We start from the raw sequence: 26,143 nt of genomic DNA, 5'->3' as shown, positions 1-26,143 counted from the left end.
AGCGGGGATGCGCGGGCCCGGGGCAGCCGGGGCGCCAAAGCCCCCGCAGGGCCGCGGTGGGAGCCTGGCGGGCCGGGGGCGGTGAGGACCGGGGGCAGCGGGAACCGGGCGGGCCGGGGGCAGCGGGGGCCGGGGGCGGCGGGGGCCGGCCCCGGGCGGGCGGGCGGGCGGGCGGGCGGCGGAGCGGAGCAGCGCCAGCCGGGCGGGGCGGGGCGAGCGCAGGGGGCGGTGCAGCCGCAGCCGCAGCCGCGGCGGGCGGAGCGCGGTGCGAGTGCGCGGCCCGGGCCCGCTCATTACTCAGCGGCCGAGGCCGGAGGCGGTGGTCGGTGAGCGGAGCCGGGGCCGCGGCCCCCGGGAGCGGCGGTGGGCGGGGGGGAGCGGGGCTGCGGCGCGGTCCCGGGGCGGGCGGGGAGCGGCCGCGCCGCGGGGCCCGGGCCGGGCAGGGCAGGCCGGTTTTGTTTACGTTCGGCGGGCGGGAAGGGGGCCGGGGCCGGCTGTGCCCTTGCCCGGGGGCGGGCGGCGGTGCGGGGCACGCCGGCACGGTGACCTTCCGTGCTGCTGGCGCGGGGGCTCGGGGGAGGTGCGGGCGGATAATGGCGGGGACCTCTTTGTTGGTGTGGCAGGAGGGGCAGGAGGCTCGGCGCGGGGCTCCTCCTCCTCCTCCGGGAGCGGGGGCACCGGGCAGGCCGGGCCGGCCGCCCTGTCCTCGGGGAACGAGGGCTACAGGGCGGGGTGGTGTGAAAGCAGCCCTCCCTGGCCAGCTACCATGACCTTGCTTTTAAAAATGCCTCTTAAAACAAAACAAAACAAAAATACTTCTCTGGGATAATGTAACTGCTCTAGATACACGGGCTGCGGGTGACCGGCGGTGGCTTTGATTCTTTTGCCTTTTAATTCTTAAATGTCTTTCAAACGGAGTGAGCTGTCTCTTTGCAGAATTGCTTTTGCTTTTGATTTCTGTGTCGTTACATCCAGCTTTCCTTCCAAAGTCTGGGTTTTTTTATGCCTTTCTCCCTGGAGCAGTACCATCAATGAAGTTTGACCTGAGCTCCTTTAATAACCTACATAAACAAATTCCACTTGATTATTTATTCCACTCCCTAGCTACAATAATGTTTTTGCACGTACGGTGTGGTTTTGAATCTCACTGTTACACAGACGGGGCTCGCTGAAGGCTTTCAGGCAACGTACAGATCCTACACGCTTTGGCCTATCTGATAATACAAACACAAAGGGTGTTGTGCCTATTCGGGGATGGAAAGTATTACCTGCCCTAGGGCATGTGCATGTGGAATTGAGCAAGTTTACTCCTTGCAGCTGGGTTCTGCTTACAGGTGTGGAGACTGAAGCAGTGATGGCGTTGCAGGTCCCGTGAGACCTGGTCTCAGTTCTAGAGGTGCCAACAAATGCACTTCCAGGGCAGAACAGTAACAGACGTGCTTCAGTACGTGTCTGCGAGTATATCCGTGTATGGTTTAAACTATAACATGAAATGAATCTGGGCCAAACTTACTTAAGGGTGCTGTCAGAGTGATTTCACTGACTTACTTGAGTGTTCCTTGTATATAATGAAGGGAAGCTCTTGATTCTTCTAATAATAGCTAATAAAAATGTTGAATTTCAAATAGTCCCCTGCTTTGATCTTGGTCTCTTTTTCGCCACTTAATTCAAAGATATGTAACACAGCGACAGTAGGATGCATAACATGGGATGCCAAGGCAGGGACCAGACACATTGCAGGCCGGCAGATGTTGGTGGTTTTCAAGACCAGCCAGGCAAAAGTGTCATAGGAGAATAGAGAGAGAAGTATCTGCTGAACCAAAACTGATTTGGAGTTGCAGAGGATGTACAAAGTTGTACTCTGAAATAAGGAATTTTAATGTCTTCAATTTCAAAAGTTCCCAAGGTTTTTAGACCGCTGGCCTGTGTAAGCATTCAGAGTAATCTTGCGGGCTATCATATACTTCATGGAGACTTCTAAATCAGAAATATTAGTAAGGTGCTCTAAGAGGGTTCCAGGTCCTATAGTTTTTGGACTGTGTGTTCTGGGTAGAAATAGGGTTGTCTTTTGTGTGTGGTTTTTGTATTTTAACTTTTAACCCTGTTCTTTAAGGACCAAGGATTTTGATGGCTTATTAGATGTGCAGATGTAACCTTCCTTGCAAATGCTTTAGGTAGAATTGTTATGCAAATATTAAGGAATAAATGTTTCAAGATGGTAACAACTGAATTTATTTTCTGCCTGTTATTTACCTGAATTGGCTGTTTACTTTATACGTGTTTTGGTTTCTTTTTCATCCTTGCTCAACTGCCTAAATTACTTGGATGCTTATTGTTTAAAAGATGCATGGAAGGTACACATGTAGCTCCTCATTTCTGGAGATTGATCCAGCATTCTGGACAAATACAAATGCCCTTCTTAATAGTTTCCTGAAAAGCATGGTATACTGTTTCTTAACCTTTATTTCCCACCCTCCCAATCTCTCCCCTTGGCAAAAAAAATGCTCTGTATGTGTAGAGTTTTACTGTATCTGTTATTTTCAATATATAGAGTGTTTCATTTTGGAAATTATACCAATCCTCTATTGAGTCTGTTATTTTTAATAAAGGCTAAATGTTTATTGCTGTAAATACTTCCTTTAAAAAACTCCTTAGTCTTTCATTCAAAACCTGCAGAAACAGGCTTCCATTTATGTTATGGAAGGATCTCTTGGCATTTGGAAGCTCTTTAAAATCCAGTTGAGGCTACTTAGGATGCTAGTCTGCTGTGAAATTCACCACAGTTTTGCCATGGATTCTGAAATATTTTAAGGTATTCTTTTGTGTGAAGAGATAACAATCTTGGTGTTCCAAGCTTATAATTAACAGCTGCACATTCCTCCTTAACTTTAAATGAGTTTTTCTTTTAAGTTATTAAAGACTAATTCTTGATTCTTTTTCTGTTCAAATTGATTGCCTGTAAGCTTGATACTAAAATTGTTACTGCCCATGCTGTCATTTTTATTGTTGGATAAATGCTGCTTGATATGTGAACAGATGGGATGCTTATTAATCATTCTTAGCTGAATATTGCAGACTAATGGTAAAATGAGGACTGACAGAAAAATATACTTCAGCTCAGTGGTCAGTTGTGTTGCAAACAAAGCAAATACTGTATACAAGCTCATTTGTGTGTACACTTAAAATAAACCGAAAGGGTGAACTTTGATTCTGTTGTGCTACTGGACAGCCGTTTGCTGTAATTATTGATTTTTGAATATTAAAGAAAAAAAAAAAAGACAAACACACAACTCTGACAACCTTCTATTACTTTATTGATGCTATACCAAGCATTTTTTGATTATATATATATAAAATGTGTATAAAAGTGTGCAGGACAACGTCTTAACCCAGTATTTATTCTTCTAACTCTGTGGCTAAAGTGTCCCATCATTGTAGTCTGTATCCATTCAAACATTTACCTTTCCCCTTATCTGCTGAACAAAAGCTGAAATGTCTCAAGTCTGGTGTTTTGATTTTTGTGAAATAAGAATGATGAACAGTGGGTATCCTGTTTCTCACTGGAATCTCTAAGGCCATGGAAATGCCCCGGTTTATAGGATGAAACTGATTTGTTCAGCTGTTGGTTGCTGGCAGAAGAGGAGCCGGGGCTCCTGCCGAGCAGGGGTCAGCGCTGTGGCCCTGAGGGGTCATTGCAGACTAGGCTGCATCGGGCAGGGCCTGACCCGCGGGGACTGGGAGGGAGCTGTTCCCAGCTGGAGCTGCCCTGCAGAGCTGCTGGGGTCACACACAGCGGCACTGTGGGGGACTGACCGGGAATGCAGCACTGCAGGTACTGGGAGGGAGCTGTTCCCAGCTGGAGCTGCCCTGCAGAGCTGCCCTGCAGAGCTGCTGGGGTCACACACAGCTCCACTGTGGGGGACTGACCGGGAATGCAGCACTGCAGGTGTGTGTGGGCTCCAGTACCTGAGGGTGCACAAAGGACTGGGTTTGCAACCCGAGGGAGAGCATAATTGCTGCATTTAATCAGCTTTAAGCAAGGGGTTGTAGAGGTGATGGAGCCACTTGTCCCTCTGAATGAGTCAATGGCTGCAAGACAAGAAATGGAAATTTCAGTAGGTCACGAGGGAATGAATGTCTTGGTGTAGCAGTCACCCCCTCTTACGGATCAAGAGCTCAGAAGGGCCATGGAGTCTTCATCAATAGAGACTTCAGACTTGACAAGGTCCAGAGCAGCCTGAGGGGAATACACATTTGAAGTTCTACTTGTTTTGTGGATGATCTGGCAAGGTTGCTTCCACACAATATTATAAATCTACTGTTTATAGATTTTAAAACTTCTGTTTTCCAAGTAGCTTGAGGAAGTTGGCAAAACAAAGACACAGGGATTTAGGTAAACCAAGCTGCTTGGAACTGTGTTAAAAGTTGTGAAGGGAAAGGTAATGAGATGTGATAAGCATCTTAGTTAAGCAGACTTGTCTGCTGGTGGCAATACAGATTTTTCTGCCCTGCATTGAACTTTAGAGCTGACTTTGCCAGAAGTGCTTCCAGGCTAGCATAAAGGCCAAAAAAAAGGGTTATGGTACCTGTCATGCCTGTGATCACTCTGATGAACTTAGAAACCCATCTCTAAAGAAACAGCTGGCAGTCAACAGCCTGGTAGCCAGCTGAAGTTAGTCCAGGTCTTGCTTTCCTTATTGGAGGAATAAATTGGCAGCTGCTGCTGCAGGGCTTTGATCTGCTGGGTGGGCGATGGTTCCTTATGCTTAGCTGGAGTGTGGTTATCCCAGCAAGCAGCTTCATGGAGCAAACCAGCTGAGTTCCAGCTGCTCACAACAGCAGTCCATTTCTGCAGAGGGGTGGCAGGACTAGTGGCAGCTGGAAGAAGGAAAGGGCCATGGTAGATCCATGAATCTCTTTTTAATGCTTGTACTGCCTTGAGAAGATGGCCTGCGTTGGATTTGTTTCTGCAAGTTCTTACACCTTGTCTATTTAGCAAAACTGACCAAAGGTCTTAGTGAAAGTGAGGTGAGCAGTGCAGACAGTTACAACCCAGAGTAAGTGTTTTGTATCTTAACAAAGCAGCTGTCCTGGTACGAACCTGTAGTATTTTAATGTGTGAATACAGCTACTCATGTGCGACGCTTCAGAGAATTGTGTAGGAAATCTGGTGTTAGGGATGGCACATCACTGAGAATTCTAGATGTATTCTTCAGTAGCTTTAACACCTAAGATGATGTTGGAGTAAGTACGAGTCACAATGCTTACTTGCAGTACTGTGTAAAAATACGTAGTTTTGAAGATGTAATCCTAATGCTAAGTTTTACTGTGGAAACAGTAAAAGTGAATGCCATGGTTGACATGCCAACCAGCATAAATCTTGATAAATTCTGGGTTGTTCGTTGTGTTTTGGATGGTGACAAACATCCTGGCCACTTTCACAGAAAGAAGAGTAGTAACATGAACATGATGCACTTCACAAAGCAGTGAATACTCAGGACAGACAGTAACAGGAAGGTCCTTGTGCGTGGCAGTGGCTCATTTAATGACCAGCAGAGTCTTCCAGCAGTGGGTGATTTTCATTTGCACAGTTGCAGCAGTGCAAAACTCATCCTTGTTGAACAATAGACTTTCTTTTGCTGTTTTTTTAAAAAGCATTACAAGGTTCTTGTGCCACTTTAGTGTCAAGATGGTGGAAGAAAAAAAACAGTTCAATTTATAATAAGGTTATATTGGACATAAACAGGTTTTGTTAATACTAGCATGACATTAATACTAGCATTCTGATTAAAAATCAGAAAACCTTGATGTGATGAGGGCTATTATATTTATTCTCCCCATGTTTATTTTATTTGAATTCTTAGTTTTCTTTAGAAGATTTCTCATTGCAGCTCTTTGTAGGCATATCCACCAGTGCTAGTGTACAGTGCACAGCAGTGCTTCTGAAGCTAATATTCTTATTTAAAGAATAGGAATTCTCAAACTCTTCCTATTTTTGTAAACTTTTTTTCATGTGGTAAGGAATATTTCTTTTTAATGTGGGTCGGCTGGCCTGGCTGTGTGCCCTCCCAAGATGGGAGCTCGTTGATGGTGAATGTTGGAGAGCTAGCACTGATGTTGGCTCTGCTCAGTAATGCCACAGCTCTGGTGTGCTACCAGCTCCTGTGCAGCTCCCAGTGCAAAGCCCAGCACTGTGGGGGCTGCTGTGGGAAAATGAGCTCCAGCCCAGCCAGAGGCAGGACAGGCTGTTAGCACAGGGGTGTTCCCATCGTTCCTGACCGGGACAGCCGTGGCCAGCGGTGTGTCTGTCTGGGCACGGCTGACCTGGGCTCTGCTGGACATGGAGGAAGCTTCTGGCAGCTTCTCACAGAAGCCACCCCTGGTGACCAAGACCTGGCTGTGCAAACCCCTTACAGTGGGTCAGAGCATCAGGCATTACTGAAGTCTTAAGAGAAATGGGACAACAGAACAGACTATTGCTAATAATTATTAGTATAGTTTCCTACAAATTACCCAGAAAGTAGTTGCTTTCTTTTGAAATGTGCTGCCTTCCTTCCCACCCCACCCCCAAGAAATTTTTGTGCAAAATATTGTATTATGTTACAAGAGGTATCTGAAGGAATTCTTAGTGCTGAAATTGTCATGTGTTGGAGTTTTTTGTTCCATTCTAAAGCTCTTATTACAGAGGTATTTTATGCCAAATACTTTAGACAGGATTTCATAGCACATTAATCTGCTTGTATTTCACAGATAAATGCATGAATTAACAGAAGTAGCACATTCATAATTGGATTCTAAGTTTTGGTAGCTGGGATTAAAAGTTAAAATTAATGTAGTTTTAAAGCATTCTGAAAACTTTTTTCCCAGCTGTTATCCAAATCCTTCCTTCCTCTAATGTTCTACAGCTATTGTCCTCTTGATCACTGATATTTAATTACTATTTTAGGTCACTTGGTATCTTTGTTTGCTGTTGTCCTTTGAAACAATTAAAGGACTATTTAATTTGTTTTTTTGGCTGAAACATTTAGCTTTTATATGCTTTTTTTTTCCCCCTAAGAAGAGGTTAAAGAACAAGCATTTCCTCTACACTGAGAGTAATCATGGAGTGATTTTGCATCTAAGATTGTGTGCAGATCTCATTGAAGCACTCTGAGTTATAGTCACTGCTTTATTTTGCTGATGCTTTGCCTCTGTTGCTTTGCCAGTGGTCAGTGGATGGGCAGAGAGCTACCATATGCAGGCAGGCCTTTGTGGAGTGGTGGGATTTAGTGGTCCCTTAGGTGGTCAGCTGAAACAGTGTTGTGCCCAGATTAGTAATTTACTCTTTTCTTGTCAATGTCAAGTTAGATATGGTTAAGCTTTGTGTCAAGTACCTGAGTAACTTGAATGGGCCATGACATGATTCTGCCAAAAGGGAGCTACATAAAGCAATATGGAATGGCATTCCCTAGAATGCAGTAGTTTCAGTCATGGTTTAGGTATGATTATGATTAAATGTGTTTTCTGGGTCCAGCAGCAGGCACTCAGATTGCATTTCTGACAGTTAAATTGGATGCTTAAAATAGAACAGCTTGTTGAACTGTTGCTTTACTGAATTTTTACTGATACCAGATTTTAAGAGCATTATTTAAGAAAAAAACAAAAGAAATTAACAAATAGTGTCCTGCAATAAACCTGAATTTTTTAAGCTTTTTAAAAAATTCATACCTTGGTTTTTTCCCTGTTCGCCATTCTTTTCTATAATCTTTTATTTGAAAAAGGATTAAGGAATTGGAAGATCCTTGTTTTATCCTATTATTTCTGAAAAGGAGAGTTTTGCTAAGAATAGTCTTTAATCTGTTGTCATAACAGCTTCTTTGCCAAAATGTAGAGTTACACAAGTTTTCTTTTGTTGAAGCTATTGTGGTTTATGATTTCAGTGACAAAACTGACCTGGAAGACACAAGGGGTTACTTCATATATTGTGATAATAGGATTCATCATGGAACCAATCTATAGTGGAGCTTCATAGGACATTACACAGAAGGAGCTGTAGAGATGTTCTCTTATCAAATGCAACACAGCAGAATTTGCAGTCATATTTTTTCTGTAGATGTAGCATTACTCATTCTGATAATTCTTGTTGTAGAAGAATGCTACCTAGTAATTTTTTTCATGGTTAATTAAAGTCACAGTTCAGGAGTACATAAAAACATCGAGAGGAAAGGTAGGATTAGAATCTTCATCATTAAAAAAGACAGTTTACAGAGGGCTTAATACTGCATACTGCAGTCTCATTTACAGCCTCCTGGCATTCGAATCTAACCCTATTTTAAAGGGAATGGAAGATACTTTTCTGAAAGAAACTCTGCTGATGTCTAGTGACTTAATAAAACAAGAATATTTAAGAATAGAGGAACTTTGCTGTGTACTCCATTGCAAATACAACATTTTACTGTACAACTTCCTGTGTTAAGCTTTGTGTCACATGTAGCCTTATCACAAAATACAGCTCCCTGGAAAACATGTAATTCAGAATACCATATTGCAGCAGAGTGACACTGTAGAAAACTAGATTAGCAGTGATCTGTAACTTCGTAAGAATAGTTAAGTGCTGTTGGCCACAGGTGAGGGTTTTCCAGAGAGGGTGCCCTGGTATTCCAGAGCAGCTGTGTTGTAGGAGTTGGCTGTGAGAAATGCTGGGAACTTGTATGTGTTGCTGTCTTACTTGCTGCTGATTTGGATTACCAGGACTGTGTCCATCACCAAAATCAACTTGAAAGCCTCAGATAAAGGTTGGGGTAATCTTAAGCTTTGTAACTCTTAGTGCAGCTTTCAGGATTTTAAGTGTTTTATGTTGGTGTCTTTCTCTAGAGATAGCTTCATGTTTAGATTATGTACCTTTAAAGATACTGTATTTCAGAAACCTGGAAATCTGGATAGCACCTGGTGTGTAATAATCACAGATGATGAGGAAGTGTGAGGTTTCATTTCCCTGTCACAAACTGGCAGACTCTCCTGCTTGCTTAGAGGAGAGGGACATGGCTGAAGGAATGGTAGATAAGCAAGCACAAATTGCCACCTTTTCATGGAGCTGATAGCATGCATTCACTTATGCATCCTCCTTTCCTTGCCTTCGGGCTGCTGGATGTCCCTGTATTTTGACTTGTCTTCTCATTTTTCTGTTTTCTGAATCTTAATTTTGTTTAACTTCCCATGTGGTGAAGTTAGAGCTGCTGGTGGCTGTAATGTGTGTTTTACCTAATTGGCAGGCAGGCCTGAATCAAAAGTCTGGATAAGTTCTTCTGTGACCAACTGCTTTAGTCACAGTTGTAAATGAGAGATAAAACTGAGTAGCTCGAAGTGCCAGAACTGAATCAGTTACCTGACTGGTTTAGGTAATATGTGTGTGTGTAAGATAAACAGAAACACAGCCCATGTGGCTTTTTTCCTATGCTTTATGGCAGTCTCTTTAATTGTCCTGTGCCATTAACAAACAATGCCTTAACTCTTCACAAAGGACTATTATATGCTTTTTTTTTTTAGTATTTTTTGTAGTAGAAGGGATGTAATTTATAGACTAATGGAATTATGGGACAATGTCTTATATGCAGAGAAATGTAGGTGCAATAGGAAGACAGTTGATTAAGTGAAATCCTCTCAATAGGTTTACTCATAAAAAGCAAAAAACACGTCTATTTTGTAAGGAGAATCACTGCAAAACTTAGATTGCAAGTGATTTACTGTGAGTGCCTTTGTTACTTGGTTCTTTATTATCCTGCATGTGCAAGGTGTGTGGTGAGTTTTATCTGACTAAAGAATTCAGTTCTCACACAAATTGAATTTGATATTAAACAAAGCTAATGTTTTAGTGGTACCAGAAATGATTGTCTTATTTTGGATGTTTTGCAAGAGATGAGAATTTTCACAATATGAGAATTTGCTTTAGAAATGCACGGCAATACTGATTTTTATATAGAGGGTACTCAGAAGCTGTGAATGCAGGTTCTGTGGTTGGAGTTGATGCTGCTGACCCTTGTTCATCAGGCAGGATGAGAAAATAGTGGTATGTTGTACTTGGTTTGCAAAAATGCTTGCTTTGAGCTTCTGAGGGAGGTGTGATGTGGAGGTGCTGACGTTGCCTGTGCCCCTCGAGGAGTGTGTGAAATCGCTGGTGGTGCTTTGGTGGTTCTGGCTGTTCTAGCTGCCCCAGCAGTGCTAGGAAATGGCTCACCTGGAGCAGTGGTTAACAACAGGAGTTGTGTCTTGTGGTTTTCTGCATGTTGGCATGTGCTCTTATACTACCTGTATATAGACAGTATCAGTATTCTGCTAGTTATAGTCTCAATTTTATTGCTGCCAGTCAGAGGTCTTTCCTTACAGCTAAGCAGCCTCTGGATCATTTGTTACTTGTGACAGTGTATCAGACTGCTTGAATGTACTTGGGACATAGAAGCAGAAAAGCTCAAGTTCCAGTTGCCTAATACAGAAATCCTGTCTCCAACTCCAGGTTTCCCTAATTTCAGGTTCAGCTGTTGGTATTTTGGCACTGGTGCCTGCACCTGTGAGTGATTGCTATTTCAGGCTGACTAGTATTGGAATGTAATTTGATGCAGAGAGTTTCAGCACTGGTGTAAAAAACATAATGTTGAAAGTGAGCTGTTTGAGCTCATTCCTGATTTTGTTAACCTTTTATTGTGAGTTTTGAAACCGTTTGGGGTGAGGTTCCCAAAACAGCACAATCTTTGGTGGAAACATTTACTTTTGATTAGCTGCTATAGTATTGATTAGAGAAGTCTGACACGGGAAGTGCTGGAGAACATGCCAGCTTCAAGTTCCTATCTGTATGACTAACTCTGCAAATATAATCCCTGGGGCGCCCCTGCTTCAGTGACACCACAGAACATGTCTGTCCTCAGTGTCAGTGAAATTGGCTTTTTCAAGAGAGGATGAGTAACAGCATGAACAGGGAAAACTGAAGGGACTGCATTTGCCAGCAGCTGCTCCTGGAAGCTCTGCTTGGGAAATAAGGATGTTCCTCTTTCCTGGAGAGATTCTTGCCTGGATGCCAGTAATAATTCCCCACTCCTGTCCCTCCCTTCAAAGCAAACAAGGAAGCTCCCAGTGTTGGTGGTGGTTGGAGATCAGGTTGTTTACCTGTGCTCTACCCAGGTGCTGGAGCTGCTGGCCCAGCCCCTTCCTGGGCTGACTGAAGTGACTGAAAGAAGCAGCAGGTCAGTTTAATGAAGATGAAAAACAAAACATGCATTTTTTGCATGGATAAGAAGGGATAGCTCCTTTTTTGCATGTATGTATATTTTAATGACTCCTAGTCTGTTTCTAAGCTGGAAGCTGGTTTTCAGTAGATATGGAATTTTATGGACTCATTTTGCCCCCTTTTATTGTAGTTTATAAAGTACATAAATATTAGGGTGGGGAGGATTTAAAATGCAGGAAGCTTGCTAAGTGTAATTTAAATAAAAAAAGAAAAAGTTGCTGGTTGTTTTTTCTATGAAGAAGTTTTCTCCTTTCCTGCCCCTCAAATTCTTAAAAATTCACCTTTTTTTTATAAGAGGGAAAACTAGAGGGCTGAGCATGGAGTCTATTGAAGAATTTTTGATAAATTGAGTAGCATTTATCAGTAGCTCTGGTGTTACCCTAGAACATCCTCAGTTCATCCCAGGGCACCTGGATTTTGATCTCCTGCATTGTCCTCATTGTGTGTTTTTACAGATGGGGTTAAAAACCACCCAAATGTTCTCTCCTAATTCAGGCTCTGCTTTGTTATTTTTGTCTTCGTGTTCTCCTTGGTAAATTTTAAATACTTATTTCTGTTTTGATTCATGATCTGGAAGAACTCTTCAATCACTACTAATCAGGGTGAAAATTCTTAGCACCTTGTGGCTCTTGAGGCCCTTTATGCTTTTTATATACTTATACCTGGAGCTGAGCACTGCAAGAAAGCTCCCTCTGTGTAAGGTAATAGGATTACTTATCTGTTCCAAACAGAGCTGATATTTGGGGAAAGACATCAGTTGTGAAGATTAAAATCAGATTGCCGGACACTGTGAACCTGTGCTGTTTAAATGGTAGGCACCTCCTTGTTGTTAAAAGGCCTCCAGATGACTTTTGGAATGCATAATTAAGTTCAGTCCATCAAATAGATGAACTTTTATGGTGACTGTGCTATGGTGACTACTGGCCAAGAGAAGACTGCTGGAGTGGAGAAGGGGGTGGTTTATTTCCCTGCATGTCCTCACCTTCTAGGAGACTCCTCAAATTACTGTAGCTGTCTTAATAAAGTGAGATGGCAGATACATATGAAGAAAACTGTATCTACTCTCCTAGATGACTAGAAAAAGTCATCATGTGATCCAGCTGGAGCATGCTGTTAGTCACTAATGAACCTGTAAACTGCAAGGTTAAATTATGGCAAAGGTGGCGTTCATATTAATGGATTTTGTTCATTGTTAATTAATTTAGGACTCTACATAGTTGTTCCTGTTAAATTTTACCGAGCACAGAGGTAGATTAACACGGAGGGCTCTAAGTCTGTGCAAGAGATTTATCAATCTGGCAAGAATGTTTGCCAAACCAGTAAAGTAATTCATTGATTTAAACAGCCCGTATTACATTTTAAGTTTCATTTGCTGTTGTGTACTCAGGAATATTTTGCTTTATAGCCAAATAGATTTTTCTATACCAAACCTGTCATCTTTTCTGAAATTGCCATCTTTAGTGGAGAAAGCCATCTGTGTATTGTTAAGTACTCAACAGGTTCTGAAAAATCGAGTAATTGGCTTTGAATTTTACATATAAAAATGGCTATTAAAAAATGTAATGGTCCTAAAGTTAAAAAAAAAAAAAATAAATGAGCCTTAAATTTCTTGTCATTGAGCAAACTGGAGTGATATTACCCTTTTCTATTTGAACTTGGAAGCAGTAGGCAAGAAATAACATAGAAATGTAAACGTGGCCTTGTGTTTATACGAGTTTCCCCAGCTTCAGTACTTTTCATGGTGAACACTGAGATCTAGTGTTCACCTTAGCTTTAGTGAATCTCTAACTAGTGAAGCTTAACTTCTTGGAGGACAAAAAGATACATTAAAATGTAGTTGTGTTAAGAAATGTGTCTGTGCTGTGCTTCAGATCTGAGCTGTTCAAGAATCACTCCACGTGTGGTTTTGTTTAACAGCTGAAAGCAGAAGAAAGCTGCTGGGATCAGAGCTGTGGACGCTCAGTCTGTGCTGTGCCTGTCCTGTGGGTGCTGTGAGCAGAGTTCTGTGAGGTGCAGGTGTGCAGTGGCTGAGGGCAGGGGCGCTGCCACGGCCAGTGCGCATCGCTGGAGGCCTCATTAAACACACGGCAGCGTTGGGAGTAATTCAGTCTTCTGTGAAAGCATAATTTGAAAGCCATGCAAATCCTAGAGTCATCAGTGAGAATATTCCATTTTAGAATAAACTTCAGGTTTTTAGACATCTTTGGCATTTGTAATGGTTTAGAAGTGTCTTGCTGCAGTTTTCACCCAGCTAATGTTAACTCCTTTTTCCAAATGCTCTATCTGCATTAACATTTAACAGCTGGAAGTATTGCAAAATACAACATTCAGTTTTGAGGGCAGCATGGACAAACAAAACATTAAAGCCATAATTACTTCTGAGACTAACTGAATGAGCTATGAAGTTACCTTTAGAAACAATTCTTTTGTTTCCTAAATTTGAGCCTTTGAAGCATATCTGAAAACTAGGCTGTGTTTGCACTATCCATTTAGCAGCTGTCCAGAAACCTTTAAACATGACAGCTGAAAATTAGACAAGCATTCAAAAACACATGATGCATACAAATCAGCTATGTGTGAACTGTATTCTCACAAAGAAATTAAATAAAATTCATTAATGCAAGAACTTTACTGTCCATTTGTTTTGCATTCGGTAGCTAAGTAGCATGTATTTGAAGAACTGTTGGATTTTTCTAGGTCAACCACAGATTCCTACAGAACATTCATTTTCACAGTGTTAGATGCCTTCTAAATGGAGTTACTGAATCATCAATAGATAGCTTATGTTGTTATGTTGATTATATTACTGTTTAAAGTGTTAATATATGTAATTGTTGTATTTTAAAATTGCCTTCCATTTCTGCACCTCTTTGACTGTCGTGGTCTTCATTTTCTGTCAGTCCTACCTCTGAGCAGCTCCTGTAGTAATCTTTCACGTAGAAGAGTTTTCCCAGCACATGCAGGCAGGTTGTTGTTAGTTGGTTTTTGTGTTGTACCTCAGATGTGTCTTGCCCCAAAGACTGTTTGCTGCCTTAGCATCCAAAGTTTCTTCCAAGACTTAGCCCACTTGTTGCTTGCTTGTTTGGGAGAGGATTGCTTTAGAAATCCTGAACGTGAAAACCAAGTCTGATTTAATGCAAAACTTGTAATTAATGATGGTTGTTCCTATCTCTGTTTTTTCTCATTTCTTATGTTTTATTGTATTTTTGGGTACTGGAGTATGAAAATATCTTCTCAGCTGTACTTCTTCACTGCAGTAGAAATAAGCTGAGTGTGTATAGTTTCTTACATAAAAGGATACTCATACAGTAGGGAATCTGCATTATAGCATAGGATGTGTCCTGGATTTTCATGCTGTATTGTCTAATGAAGATATAAACCAGCACTTCAGGGCAGTCTTAGAGACTGAGCTGTACAGAGCAAATGTTTCTCCACCCTTTAAGCTGGCAGTATTCTGGCCTATTCTATTTCTGTGTCCCTAGTGGGAAAATTATCACTGGGGTTCCATTTCTTTGTCTGAACCGAAGAGATGCCTCTCAAATAATGTGGTTTTTGTCAGTTTTTAATGCAAACTTTGAAGCTTTCCTGTTCGTTGTCAGTATCTCTAGTGATGGCAAAGTGCAGAAGAGGTTGTAAAATATTTTATGCTCTTATTTAAAGTGAGGGAGGCTTTCTTTCTCAAGATGTGTTCCATTTCCATTCCTCTGCATGCCTGGAATGCAAGCATTCAGGTCACTGCCTAGGCAAAGTAACCTTGCGCATAAATATGTGTTGTTTTCATAGTGATCTCCGATTTCAAAAGTACTCTCTTGCTCTGTATTTTATGTGAAGGCTGGCAGGTGTCATAGTCAAGAAAATATTGTTTCATGGTGGTTCTGTGCAGAAGGTAAATATCCAGATGTCTTGCGGAAAGCATGTGGTTTTCCCATTAATTTCTAATTGTGGATACATAAAGTTGCTGTGCTTAATCAGGGGCATGAACTGAGAAAAATTTTAATTGTCTGCTGTTTCAGCTAAACTTCTTGGGAGTCCTAGTGCAGATGAGCCTGGACTGATTTTTAAAAGTTGAGGTAGCCCAAGTGCAGCCAGAATGACACGGTGAGGACAGGCCTGGTAACCATCCATCTGTCCCAGGAGCTGTGCACAGCCGTGACCCTCGATGGACCGCGCTGGTGCCGCTCTGGTCCAGACACGTTCTGTTCACTCTGCAGAGTCAAACTCTGCCTCTGGAGGCCCCTTCAGAGCACTGACCAGGGGTGTCATATGTGTAAAACACAGTAAATGAAACAGGCCTGGAATGAGTATCAAACCATCTCTCTCTGCCTTCTAAAGAAATCAATTTACACATTCTGCAAAGACAAGTTTACCAAATGTATTTCTATTGTTTATATAATTTCCCACTGCAAGTTTTTGTGATTTGTTGTTTGTTTGTTTGTTTTTTAAATCTGGCAATTTCTAAGGTTTTTAATGCACCTGCAGTAGGGCTTTTAAATTGAAAGATGTATGAGCAAAGAATTAGCTTCTCCCTTTCCCATGGTACCTTTCTATCCCAAACCCATCTGTTTCTCCAATATATTATGCTGGAAAAACATTTTAACATCTAGTGTCCATACACTGTCCTGTATTTTGATTATAAATTGAATATTTTCTGTATTAGAGACAAAATTTAGTGTTGAAATACAGCATTATGCTGTCTTCCAGATATCTTGAAGTCAGCAAGTTTATGAGGAACAGTCTTGTTGAGACATGCTAAAGGTACATGCCTTTCTTTAAGCAGAAGCAAATGGCAAATGTGTGCACATTTGGGTATGGACAATGCTATACATGATTTCTTTACTGTTTTAAAAATGCGTATTTTCAAGTTGGATGAAGACTTTTGGTCAAACTTCATTGTTAGTATAATTCACTTGCGGAGGAGGAGGTGTCAGTGAAACAGTTTATAAATTCCATGCTTTTTAAGGTTAGCCATGATACTGTCATAGATAAATGCTGCTTGCATTTTCGTGGAGCTGTATGTTTCATGCATCCATGTTTGTTTTTACAATGTATCAGGCTGTACAGAACTGAGAAGTGGACGATGTTGACCATCTGAATTCTCCGGAAGAACTGTAGAACTGTAGTTGCTATTAGTGAATTCAGAATAAAGCTTCCACCCAGCCTTGCAGGTCCCCTAGGGAATTTAGCTCTGAATATAGCGTTACTTTCAATTCCTACATTTTTGTTGTGCTTCCTTGGGTAAATAGTACTTAATGCAATATGAAGAAGTAGTAACCACACAGGAATATCTTAGAATTCAGTTTTGAAATATCCTTATTTTGACTGACTGCAGGCTGCCAGTAAAAGATTGCCATAATTTGCTTAGGCACAGGGGCTGATGTGTGAGAGGAAATTGAAGTTTTCTGTGGGATTCTTTCCGTGCTGAGAGCTGACAGCATTCCAGCAAATTGACAGTTAATGGGACAAATGCATTATTAGTTTCTTCATTAATAATAGAAATCTGGAATCTCCGTCCTCCTGTTCTGTCCATATGTGCTTCTGCAAAATTGCTAGAAAATGAAACAAAATGTCAAATTTCAGGCGAATTTATCTGATATAGTTTAATCGTGTTTTAATGAAGGACACAGCACGCATACGTTGTGTAAGAATCTTAAAAGCCTGACAATTTCTGAATCTAGACTTGCTTTAATATTTAAAGATAGCATTTTTGGTGTTGTGGATCTTTGAAGCTAAGCTTCATAAGACTAGCACTAGTAAATTAACAGATAGGGAAAAAAAAGTATTTGGCCTTCTTCTGTGAGCTGTGTTCACAGAGCTGGGCAGGACCATTCTATTCTCACCATTTCTGAGGAGGCTTCCACTGAGATGAAGAAAGGGAGATTACAGTGGGTTCTGAGCTGAGTGGAAGTGAGCTTGATTATAAAATGAGAAGCTGACACTGTCCATGGTTGATGGACAAAACTGTGCAGAAGTTATCAGACATTGAGGCAAGGGGTGAGAGGAGATGGATGTCAGGGCTGGTTCAGTCTGAGGAAGTTGTAATTAATGGCCAGATGAAGTGCCAGAGGGTTGGAGGCAGGGGTAATGCATATGTAATTTCTCAGACCTCTTTGCTGATCTGAATGCATTACATCCAAGTGGCTTGGTTACATCCCACACTCACCACACAAAGTGTGCAAGAAGAAATGGCTTTTCTGAGTACTGGCTCCATGTCTTCTGAAGCAATGAGTAAATCTGTGTTGTGCTAGGAGAGCATGCATTTAAAATGAAGGGACAGACTTTACCTCTTGCTGTCACAGGACAGACTTGATAATTTTTGATAAATGCCATGTAGGGCTGCAGAAAATGAATGATAATGTAACAGCATGTGGAGACACTCCTTCCTCACTTAGGGATACCTCTCCCTCTTCCTCATATTATTAGTAAAAATATACAATGAGTTCTTTTATATGCTGCCATATATTAAAACACTATTATGAATTATAAAATGGTTACTAAATACAAGTTTCCTTGTGCGTATTGGCAAGCATATTTTACAGTGTTGAACGTGTAGCAAATTACAAGGTTTCAAGGCAGTAAAATTTGCTTGGTTATAATACTATGTATGGTGTATGTGTTACATATCAGTTATTTTCTCAGAGAACGCTGTCTCTCAAGATCCTTTTCTTAAACTATACTTTCTTTGTTTCACTCTTTGATTCTATGAAGTTTACCAAAATGAAAGAAAATGCAATTAAACCCTTGGCTTTGGCTATTCAAAATACTTACTGTCTTTTAATGGAAAGGTGTCAACATTCACCTGGAAACCTTGGAAGGAGGAGAGCAATCCTTCCTGCATTTGTTTCTGAGGAGTTACCCAAAGTGAAGTTAATTAAGCTTTCATTATCTTGATGCTGATACCAAACAACTGAGCTCTGTCTGCTAAGCTGTTCCAGCTGATCCTCTGCATTGTTCAATGTCACTAGATCTTAATACAGTTTTAGTTGATAAACTCAAGGTACTGTTTTTTTTTCTAAGCTGACGATGAATAAATGTAAGATTACATGAATTAGTGTCTTGGTTCTTTGTTTTCTGATTTTCAAAAATGTGTTTGGCTGATTCCATACTGTCCACAACAAATTTTCTCTTTTCTAATTCACAGGGGGGTTTGACATTTCATGTTGTTGGACATTTTTGAGCAGAGTGTTGAGAAAGGGGCAGAATCCAAAGATGTAGTGGTGAGATGGGCAGGGAGGAAAGAGCTGGAGTTGGTGTCATGTATTGCTAAGAAATGAGGCTTTTGGTCTCCCTGCAGTGAGCTGACCTGCACCCTACCAGTACAGTCTGGACACAGATTCTTCCTTGTGTTAAGGAACAGTTGCCCAGTTATCAACTAGGGAAGGAAACCTTTAACAAAACTGCCAAAATAATGAAAGAAGCTGCTTTGGTATTTAGTTAACTCTTTGTAACAGAGGTTTGGTTTTTTGACAGCATTTTGGAAAAGGGGTCTTTAAATTGACATTTCTTTTGAGATAAATGCCAATTTAGGTAGCACATTTTTAATTAGTAGTGTATCAAATAGTTAAAAATGTCTCCTTTAAAGAACGTCAGAATGTTTTGATTGTACCTCTTGCTGTGAAATGAATGTGGGTGAGCTAGTGAGAGGTGGAATACATAGATTCTCCTAAGAATACTATTTGTGCAGTATTTGTTATTATTTGTGGAGGCAATGTTTGCATTGTCTGTTCTTGAGGCTTGCTTAAAATGTAACAGTAGTGTGGTGTTGTGGCATATGGAAGGCAAGAATCTCTTTGGGACTGTTTAATATGGGAAAATGTTCCTTAAGTTAATAACAATGGAAGACAGCATGCTGTCACTCTTAAAGAAACAAAGACAATTCTTCTAGTCAAATACTTGCACTACTAGGCATCTCTTATAGCTACACTCAAAACCTGTGTAAAGACAAAGCTGAAAGTGCACAGTTAGCATCAAAGAAAGGAGAAATATTACTCTAAACGCCACAATGCAGTTCTTTTTTTTTCTCCTGTGGACGTCTGCATTGAGGTATTTCCTTTCTTTTTTCTTTGGTGGAATATACATCCTTTTTTCTTACATTTGTTCTCTCTGTGATTATTACTTTTCCTCATGAAAGATGTCTGACAAGGCCAGTTTTCCTTTTCTGGCTTTGATTGCCTGTACGTGTTTCCATATCAGTGTCAGGTATTCCTGGTGGTTGTGACCAAGAGTATTTTAATGATTTCTGTGTCTGGAAGACTTGTTCATGTTCTGTTGCTCTTTTATTTATGGAATTATGCAACAATTCAGGTTGAATGGGACCTCTGGAGAGTGTCTGGCCCAAGCCCTGCTCCCTTGCTGCATGTGTGTGTATGAAGGGATGATAGGACTCTTGGAGCTCTCTGGATGATGTGGAGCTTCCTGCCTTTTGATCTTCTGTCATTTCTCTCTAAGGTTTTTGCTACCATATGTTAACTTACAGTTTTCTATTATTTTTGACCTTCTAGAATCTTTCCTTAGGAACACTCCTAAAAATACATTTCAAACACGTGCCATCTTATTGCTGCAGACATCAAAAATAACTTATATGTGCACTTGGGACTTACTTGGGAAGTGTCTTGTGTGTCTTAAAAGGAGTTTTGCCTTATGTCAGGTAACATAGCTGTAAAACCTTAGTTTTTCAAATTTTATTTCTTCATAGGCCAGAAGCAAAATTTGGATGAAGTGAACTAACCAAGTCGCCGTCATGAGCAGGAGCAAGCGTGACAACAATTTCTACAGCGTTGAAATTGGAGACTCAACTTTCACCGTATTGAAACGGTATCAGAATTTGAAGCCAATAGGATCAGGAGCACAAGGGATAGTATGGTAAGGTTTCTTGAAAATTTAAATGTGTAAAAAAGGTTTTTCGAGGTGTTGTACGTTACAGAGCAGGAGTGTGGAGAATCACCTTTTACAGGCAAAACAGCAGTGGTGACTGATGGGCATTTTCCTCAGCAAGGGCTGTTGCTATTGCTTTTTGACCTGCTCAGCTTTAGAACTGATGCCCTCCTGTGCAAGTTCAGCCAGTTGTTCTGAGTCCTGTAAATTAATGGGGGAAAAATAAACTGTATAAAGAAACTAATCCTAATCCTAAACCACACTGCTTGCAGTGAAACAAAAGCCAGAAATACTCTGTATAATATTTGCTGCATGTAAATGTTTGCACTTCTTGAGATGGTTTGTTAGGAGTCGGTTTCACTTAGTTTCATAATCTGAGCAGTCCTTGATAGCAGTGAGTGAGCGTTTGGGATGCTGGCTGTCATATGTCAATGCCTGATGCAGTTTGGGAAAGTATGGCTTGACAAAACCTTTCTTTGAGTAAGAGCTTGGCTGTGTGGACTGGAAAGTGTCCAGGTTAAGTTGCTGACAACTATCTGCTTGTAGACACTGTTTCCCGTACAGTGGCATTGCCTCAAAGAGAAATGTTGGTTTGACTTTCCTGGAAGCTTTTTTGAATGTTTGACAAGGATGTAAATATCACAGGACTTTGCAGATTTTTCAATTTATTGTAACTCTTAAGATGTTAACCAGGTACATAAAAAACCACAAGAACATCAAGTAAGAGAAAGTTAGGAGAATACATAATCTCAATTCTGTCACCTCTTGTCTTGATCAGTGTAAAGAGAATGTGGTATAGGTGAGTTTTTAATGAATATTTGTGTTTTAGCAGGATTAATAAAACAGTGTAATAAGTGCAAATGGAAACTTGAAAAAAGAACTCTAGAAAGTGTTTTTGAAATGGTAACTTCTGGCATTAAGATTACTGGTATTAACTAGCAGCAACAAAAGAACCTGATCTGAATTTTGTTTGCATGTGTATTAGTATACTGAGGATGTAGACAGTTGCTTGGCTAGCTTGTTTAGTTGTTATAGAAATGCTAATAAAAGCTTTAGATATTATTACTGTCCTTCTGATGGCCAGTCATCTGTTACTATTGCCTGTTTTCCAAATTTATTGCCCTTCCTAGAGCTGAGAACCCAAAGCTGACCATGTAATTACTCTAGTGCCATTCTGTAATTGCTGCTAGTGGTAATTGAAACCTTTTTAGTTAAATCACAGCTTACCCTGATGAGGACTGGAGTTAAATCTTGCCCACATATCTCCATACAGTGCAATTCTTTGGATTTGAGTTTTTCTTGTCAGTGGTGATGGTTTGTATTTGTTTCCTTATTTTTTTTTATTTGGTAACTGTTCCATATTGATTTGGAGGAATATTAAGTAGATGGCCTGATACTGAAACAGGCTCTAGGCTGCTGTTATATTCAGGGAATGCAGAAGTTTAAATACTAGAACAGGAGTCCCATGTTGGCAGCATTTCCTAAAATAATCCTTATCTTTGGGGCAGGTGGGGGGATTCCAGATATAGTGGAAGATGTACGTCAAAGAACATTACCAGTACATGTTGTTCCTGTGTATTTTCTTTTGTAGTGTCTAGAGGTTTTTTTGATGATAAATTACAAATCATTCAAGCCTGCATACTACATAGACAATCCATTTCTTTAAGCAGTGAGTTGGATTTAATAGATGCTACTCTTTACTGGCAGATAATCTTCATTAGATTTGAGTAGTATTCTTGAGAAGAGACAAGAAAATAATATTTTCCCTGCTGAGACTTTTTTAGTAACTGATAAATATTTCCTGAGTTTGCATGGCAGTCAGCTATTGTATTAGCTCTTACAGGAAAAACAAGCCATGCCTTCCTGTCATGGAAATGTGATATGTGAGGGAGTTGTCTCCAAGAACAGTCTTCATCAGTTCATCAACAACCAGTGTCACTGAATTGTATGACAATCTTGGCATTAGTCTGCAAACAAAATAGTATTTTTTTTTTCACCAAGTTAAAGCCAGTGACATCTAGAGGTTAAAGCTTTCTTAACATTTTTTTGTCTTGACTTTGATGCTGTCATTGTCATCAGGAGGTTTAGCAACTACATAAATTAAAGCCTTTTTATAACCTACTTTTCCTGCCTTTTCCCTTTTAGTGTGAAGATTTCATGTAAAATTGATGTGCTTTTTATGTTTGAAGTGTTTTGGATCTTTTTAGGTGGTCTGTTCTTGAGTGCCAGTGAGGGGCAGAAAGTCAGTATCTTTGGAAGCAGAAACACTGCATTCTATTGTAGAGATTGTCATGTGTTAATGCTCTGAAGCTGGGAAATATTTTTGAATTTTGAATCACTCATCATTCAAGAGCACTTTGTTCTATCACATTCCTAAAGCTGGATAACACTGGAGATTTAGGGTTTCTGCAGACACGATACAAATTAGCTTAAAATGTTTGCAACTACCACAGCTTTAAGGACCTTGACACTAGAGATGCAATAATGTTATTTTTAATTACAGTGCAGCTTATGATGCCATCCTTGAGCGGAACGTTGCTATCAAGAAGTTAAGCCGACCGTTTCAGAACCAAACGCACGCCAAAAGAGCCTACAGAGAGCTTGTTCTTATGAAGTGTGTTAATCACAAAAATGTGAGTGCACTGTCCTGCTTCACATGTTGAAGAATTAACTGGAAGGTTATCCTCTGTAGAAGTCAGGAAAGTGACTTCAGAGGAGATTTCCATTACATGCTTGTATCTCCATGATAAGTACAGAAGGGTCTTGCAGAAGAGCTGTTATTGAGTAGTTTCAATGCCTGCCCAGTCTTTAAATATCCACTTCAAACTCAGCAAGGGAGTCAGTGTTACACTGCTAAAATTTACAAGCAGCTGTCAAATAATAGTACCATGGCTGGTAAGTGCATCCTGCTGCTAGACACAGAGGAGAAAGAAGAAATGGGCTGTAATAGCATCTTTTCCCCTGGTGCATGAATGAGTTTACAATCTTGTGTGGTGACAGTAGTGGCTGTCCGGTGTTTATGAAACTGTGCAGTAGACAAGATTACAGAAATGGGGAGCAAATAGGTGATAAATTTATTGGAGTTGAACTGCAGAAGGCTGATGTTGGCCATTTTCTTCCTTCAGAGTCAGATGTGTGCATCTGACCTTTGCTTTTAATCCCCCATCAGGAAGATAAAATTTCTCCTGGCTGTTAGGGAGGGAGAAAGTCATAGGAAACTTACTCTGTCTTCTAGATTTTTGGGAAAGTTCTGTAATTTTTCTCAGACAGAGATGGTTTATATGTGGATTCTCTGAAGGATGTTCCACCTAACAGTATACTTTGTATGATGATAAACTATTACAAGCCTGCCTGATTCTTGATGAGTAGTAGATTGGCCTCTTTCTGTACATCCCATCCATTCTTAATGCAGAATGTCCTAAAGCATCTGTAAGAACCTGTTCTTCTCTTTGGATGAAGTTGTTTCTTCACGGCTGTCAGTTCCAAAGTGGTATCTTTTAGGGAGTCTTTGTCAAGTTTTGATTTTATTACTCCTCATGTACAAAAAAAACCTTACCAGGTCTTCAGACTGAAAGTAGGAGGAAGGGGAAGAGTGACTAAGCTCCTTAGGTTTTAAGATTTGAATATCATCTTGTTAACACAGAGAGTGTCTTTGAATTACATGATTTGTGGAGGAAAAACAGTCCTTCCAGAATCATTTGTATCTGTTTACATCATGTTAGGCCTGGTTGAGGTGCGAGCATCTTGAGCTTCAGTGTATACCAGGAGGTTCATACCAGAATAATAGTTACCAGTTTAGAAATGTTGACTCTACAACTTTGCTATTGCTGTGGTACAATTACCCTTCCTCTCCCCCTCCCTGCAGATAATCGGCCTACTGAATGTGTTCACACCACAAAAATCCCTGGAAGAATTTCAAGATGTGTAAGTCAGATTTGAGCTAAAGCTGAGAATTTATTTTTAAAGTGTTCATATGAAAAGATGAGCAAGAGAAAGAATACAGTAAAATGGCAATATTATCTGATTCTTCTTTTTTTTTTCTTCGTAAGCTACATAGTGATGGAGCTCATGGATGCAAATCTCTGCCAAGTGATTCAGATGGAGCTAGACCATGAAAGAATGTCCTATCTTCTTTATCAAATGCTATGTGGTATCAAACATCTTCATTCAGCTGGGATTATTCATAGGGTAAGTGAACTAAAGTGTGCAATTTGCATTGCACCTGGTTTTGTCTTGAGTATTTAAAAGAGAAAAGAAGTTAGAAATAGGAGCATGAAGGGTGTTTCCTAGCCTGTCCCATAGGCAGGGAGAAAAAGCTGAAAGGAAATCATCACAGCTTTCTCCAGGGTAATTCTGGAATGAGCCTTTTGAATGTTTAAATGATTTAATAATGATCTGCACAGAGCAAACTGAAGATTTTTGCAGTGAGTTGCATTACCTCCTCTAATTCTCTATAATGTTTGACTTCAGTAGTCATGGCAGGAAAGCATATCTGGAAACGTCTCTGCCTTTATTGTTTTGGTAACCAAACCTGAAATCCCATCTTTTGAAAGAACTGCCCATTTTATTTCTGCTCTCTTACTAGCAGAGTAATGAATAACAATCTGAAATCTCCAGATAAGAAGATGACGATAAAGACTTGAAATTGGAACTTGAGTAACACCTGTGTGTCACAAATCATTTACACAGATCATTAACAGGCAAAACTGACTACAGCTTTTTTAATGTCATGTGTGTTGCAATCTAGTCAAGAGATTTTGAATTGAAGTTCTGTTCAAGTTGAGCATCTTGTATGTAATGGTATCTAGATTAAAGATTACTTGAGATTGGTTATAACTTTTCAAATATAATCTTGTCAGTTTGGGAAATGGTAAGCTTGTATTTTTATAGTACTACATTTTTCACTGTAACTTTTTAAAAGAGTTTGAGAAGTTTTCATTTCTGAAGCAATAGAAAAGATTTAATTAACTTTAGTGATGTGAGATGGTTTCAGTCCTTACTACACAGTCTTCCTCATGATGTGCACAGGAAAGCAGATCACAAATGGCAGTTCTGTGCACTACCACAGGAATTGCTGTGTTGGGATGCTTGTCCAGGTCAGTGGTCCACCACATTGTGACTGGGGTGTTGAAAGGTCTGCAAGGTGGATCTGCAGTCTGACACTCCTGTTCAGTGTGCCACCTTTTCCCCAGGGACACAGGGACAATTATTTGAACAGAAAATAGAGTGGGCAAACGCTGCTTCCTTTTGCTCAGCTAGTTCTAGTACTCATCAGCTGCTTCATTCCAGTGAGGAGCTTGGGGAATGGAGGTGAAGCCTTCCTTCTTGCCTGCAGTTTCCCTGAACTGCTGTGTTGGAAGAGATGGGCAAGGGAGGGAGAAGCATTGCCTGCAGCCAGGCATCATACTTGATGCTGCTGGGTCTTCTTGTGGGCATTTGAGATAGGTCATTTGGGCTTTCTGCGTTATTCTGGGAATGCTCAGCAAAACTAGATTGTTTCACTTACTTTTGTGGTGCTGTATTGCCTGTGACTGAAATTATGCACCTCATGGTCTTCTAATGTATATGCCTGTGGGTCTCAGATAATGGTTTGCATGCAGTTCCACATTTCCTCTCCAATATTACGTATGCAATTTTAATGCTGTGGATTTTCCTAGGTCTTTCTTAGTTTCAGAAAACAGTATATTGTCTGGGAATGCTAGAGTAGGTAATGTAAGAATGTCTCTCTGTGGATCTTAGCACAAGCTTAAGGGAGCTTCTAAAAGTGGGCTTGCCTCAGGGTGTTTTGTACTCCTCTGAAGTGGGCATTGATCCTGTAGAAGTTGTGGATAAATTTAAGTATTTTTACATCTACAGAAAAGAAGTAACTACTTAGGTAGTTGGGCAAGAGTAAAGACAGCTTTGAGGATAGAATTTCTGCCTCTGTGAAGAGGGGTTAAGTCTTTGAAATGCTTCCTATCATACAGGGGTAAACTATCCTAAAGAGCCTAAATACAATTGCCATGTAGATAGCAC

The 26,143-nt window shown here is 40.6% G+C and overlaps 1 protein-coding gene across 2 annotated transcripts in view; it reads left to right on the top strand.

Annotated features, from left to right (window-relative positions):
- The first annotated feature begins 208 nt into the window (after window positions 1-208).
- The window catches only part of MAPK8 (mitogen-activated protein kinase 8), a 43,462-nt gene continuing 17,527 nt past the window's right edge, over window positions 209-26,143 (top strand). For both annotated transcript variants that reach the window (XM_063405705.1, XM_063405706.1), the window contains exons 1-5: window positions 209-326; window positions 19,950-20,116; window positions 22,632-22,761; window positions 23,994-24,052; window positions 24,178-24,316. In XM_063405705.1, the coding sequence (XP_063261775.1) occupies window positions 19,995-20,116; window positions 22,632-22,761; window positions 23,994-24,052; window positions 24,178-24,316 (450 nt within the window). In that variant the 5' untranslated portion in view covers window positions 209-326; window positions 19,950-19,994. The remainder of the gene's footprint in view (window positions 327-19,949; window positions 20,117-22,631; window positions 22,762-23,993; window positions 24,053-24,177; window positions 24,317-26,143) is intronic.

This window comes from Prinia subflava, chromosome 9, assembly GCF_021018805.1.
Source record: "Prinia subflava isolate CZ2003 ecotype Zambia chromosome 9, Cam_Psub_1.2, whole genome shotgun sequence".
In the NCBI taxonomy this organism is placed as follows: domain Eukaryota; kingdom Metazoa; phylum Chordata; class Aves; order Passeriformes; family Cisticolidae; genus Prinia; species Prinia subflava.
The sequence above is the reverse complement of the archived record's forward strand: the minus strand, read 5'-3'. Positions and strand labels throughout refer to the sequence as shown.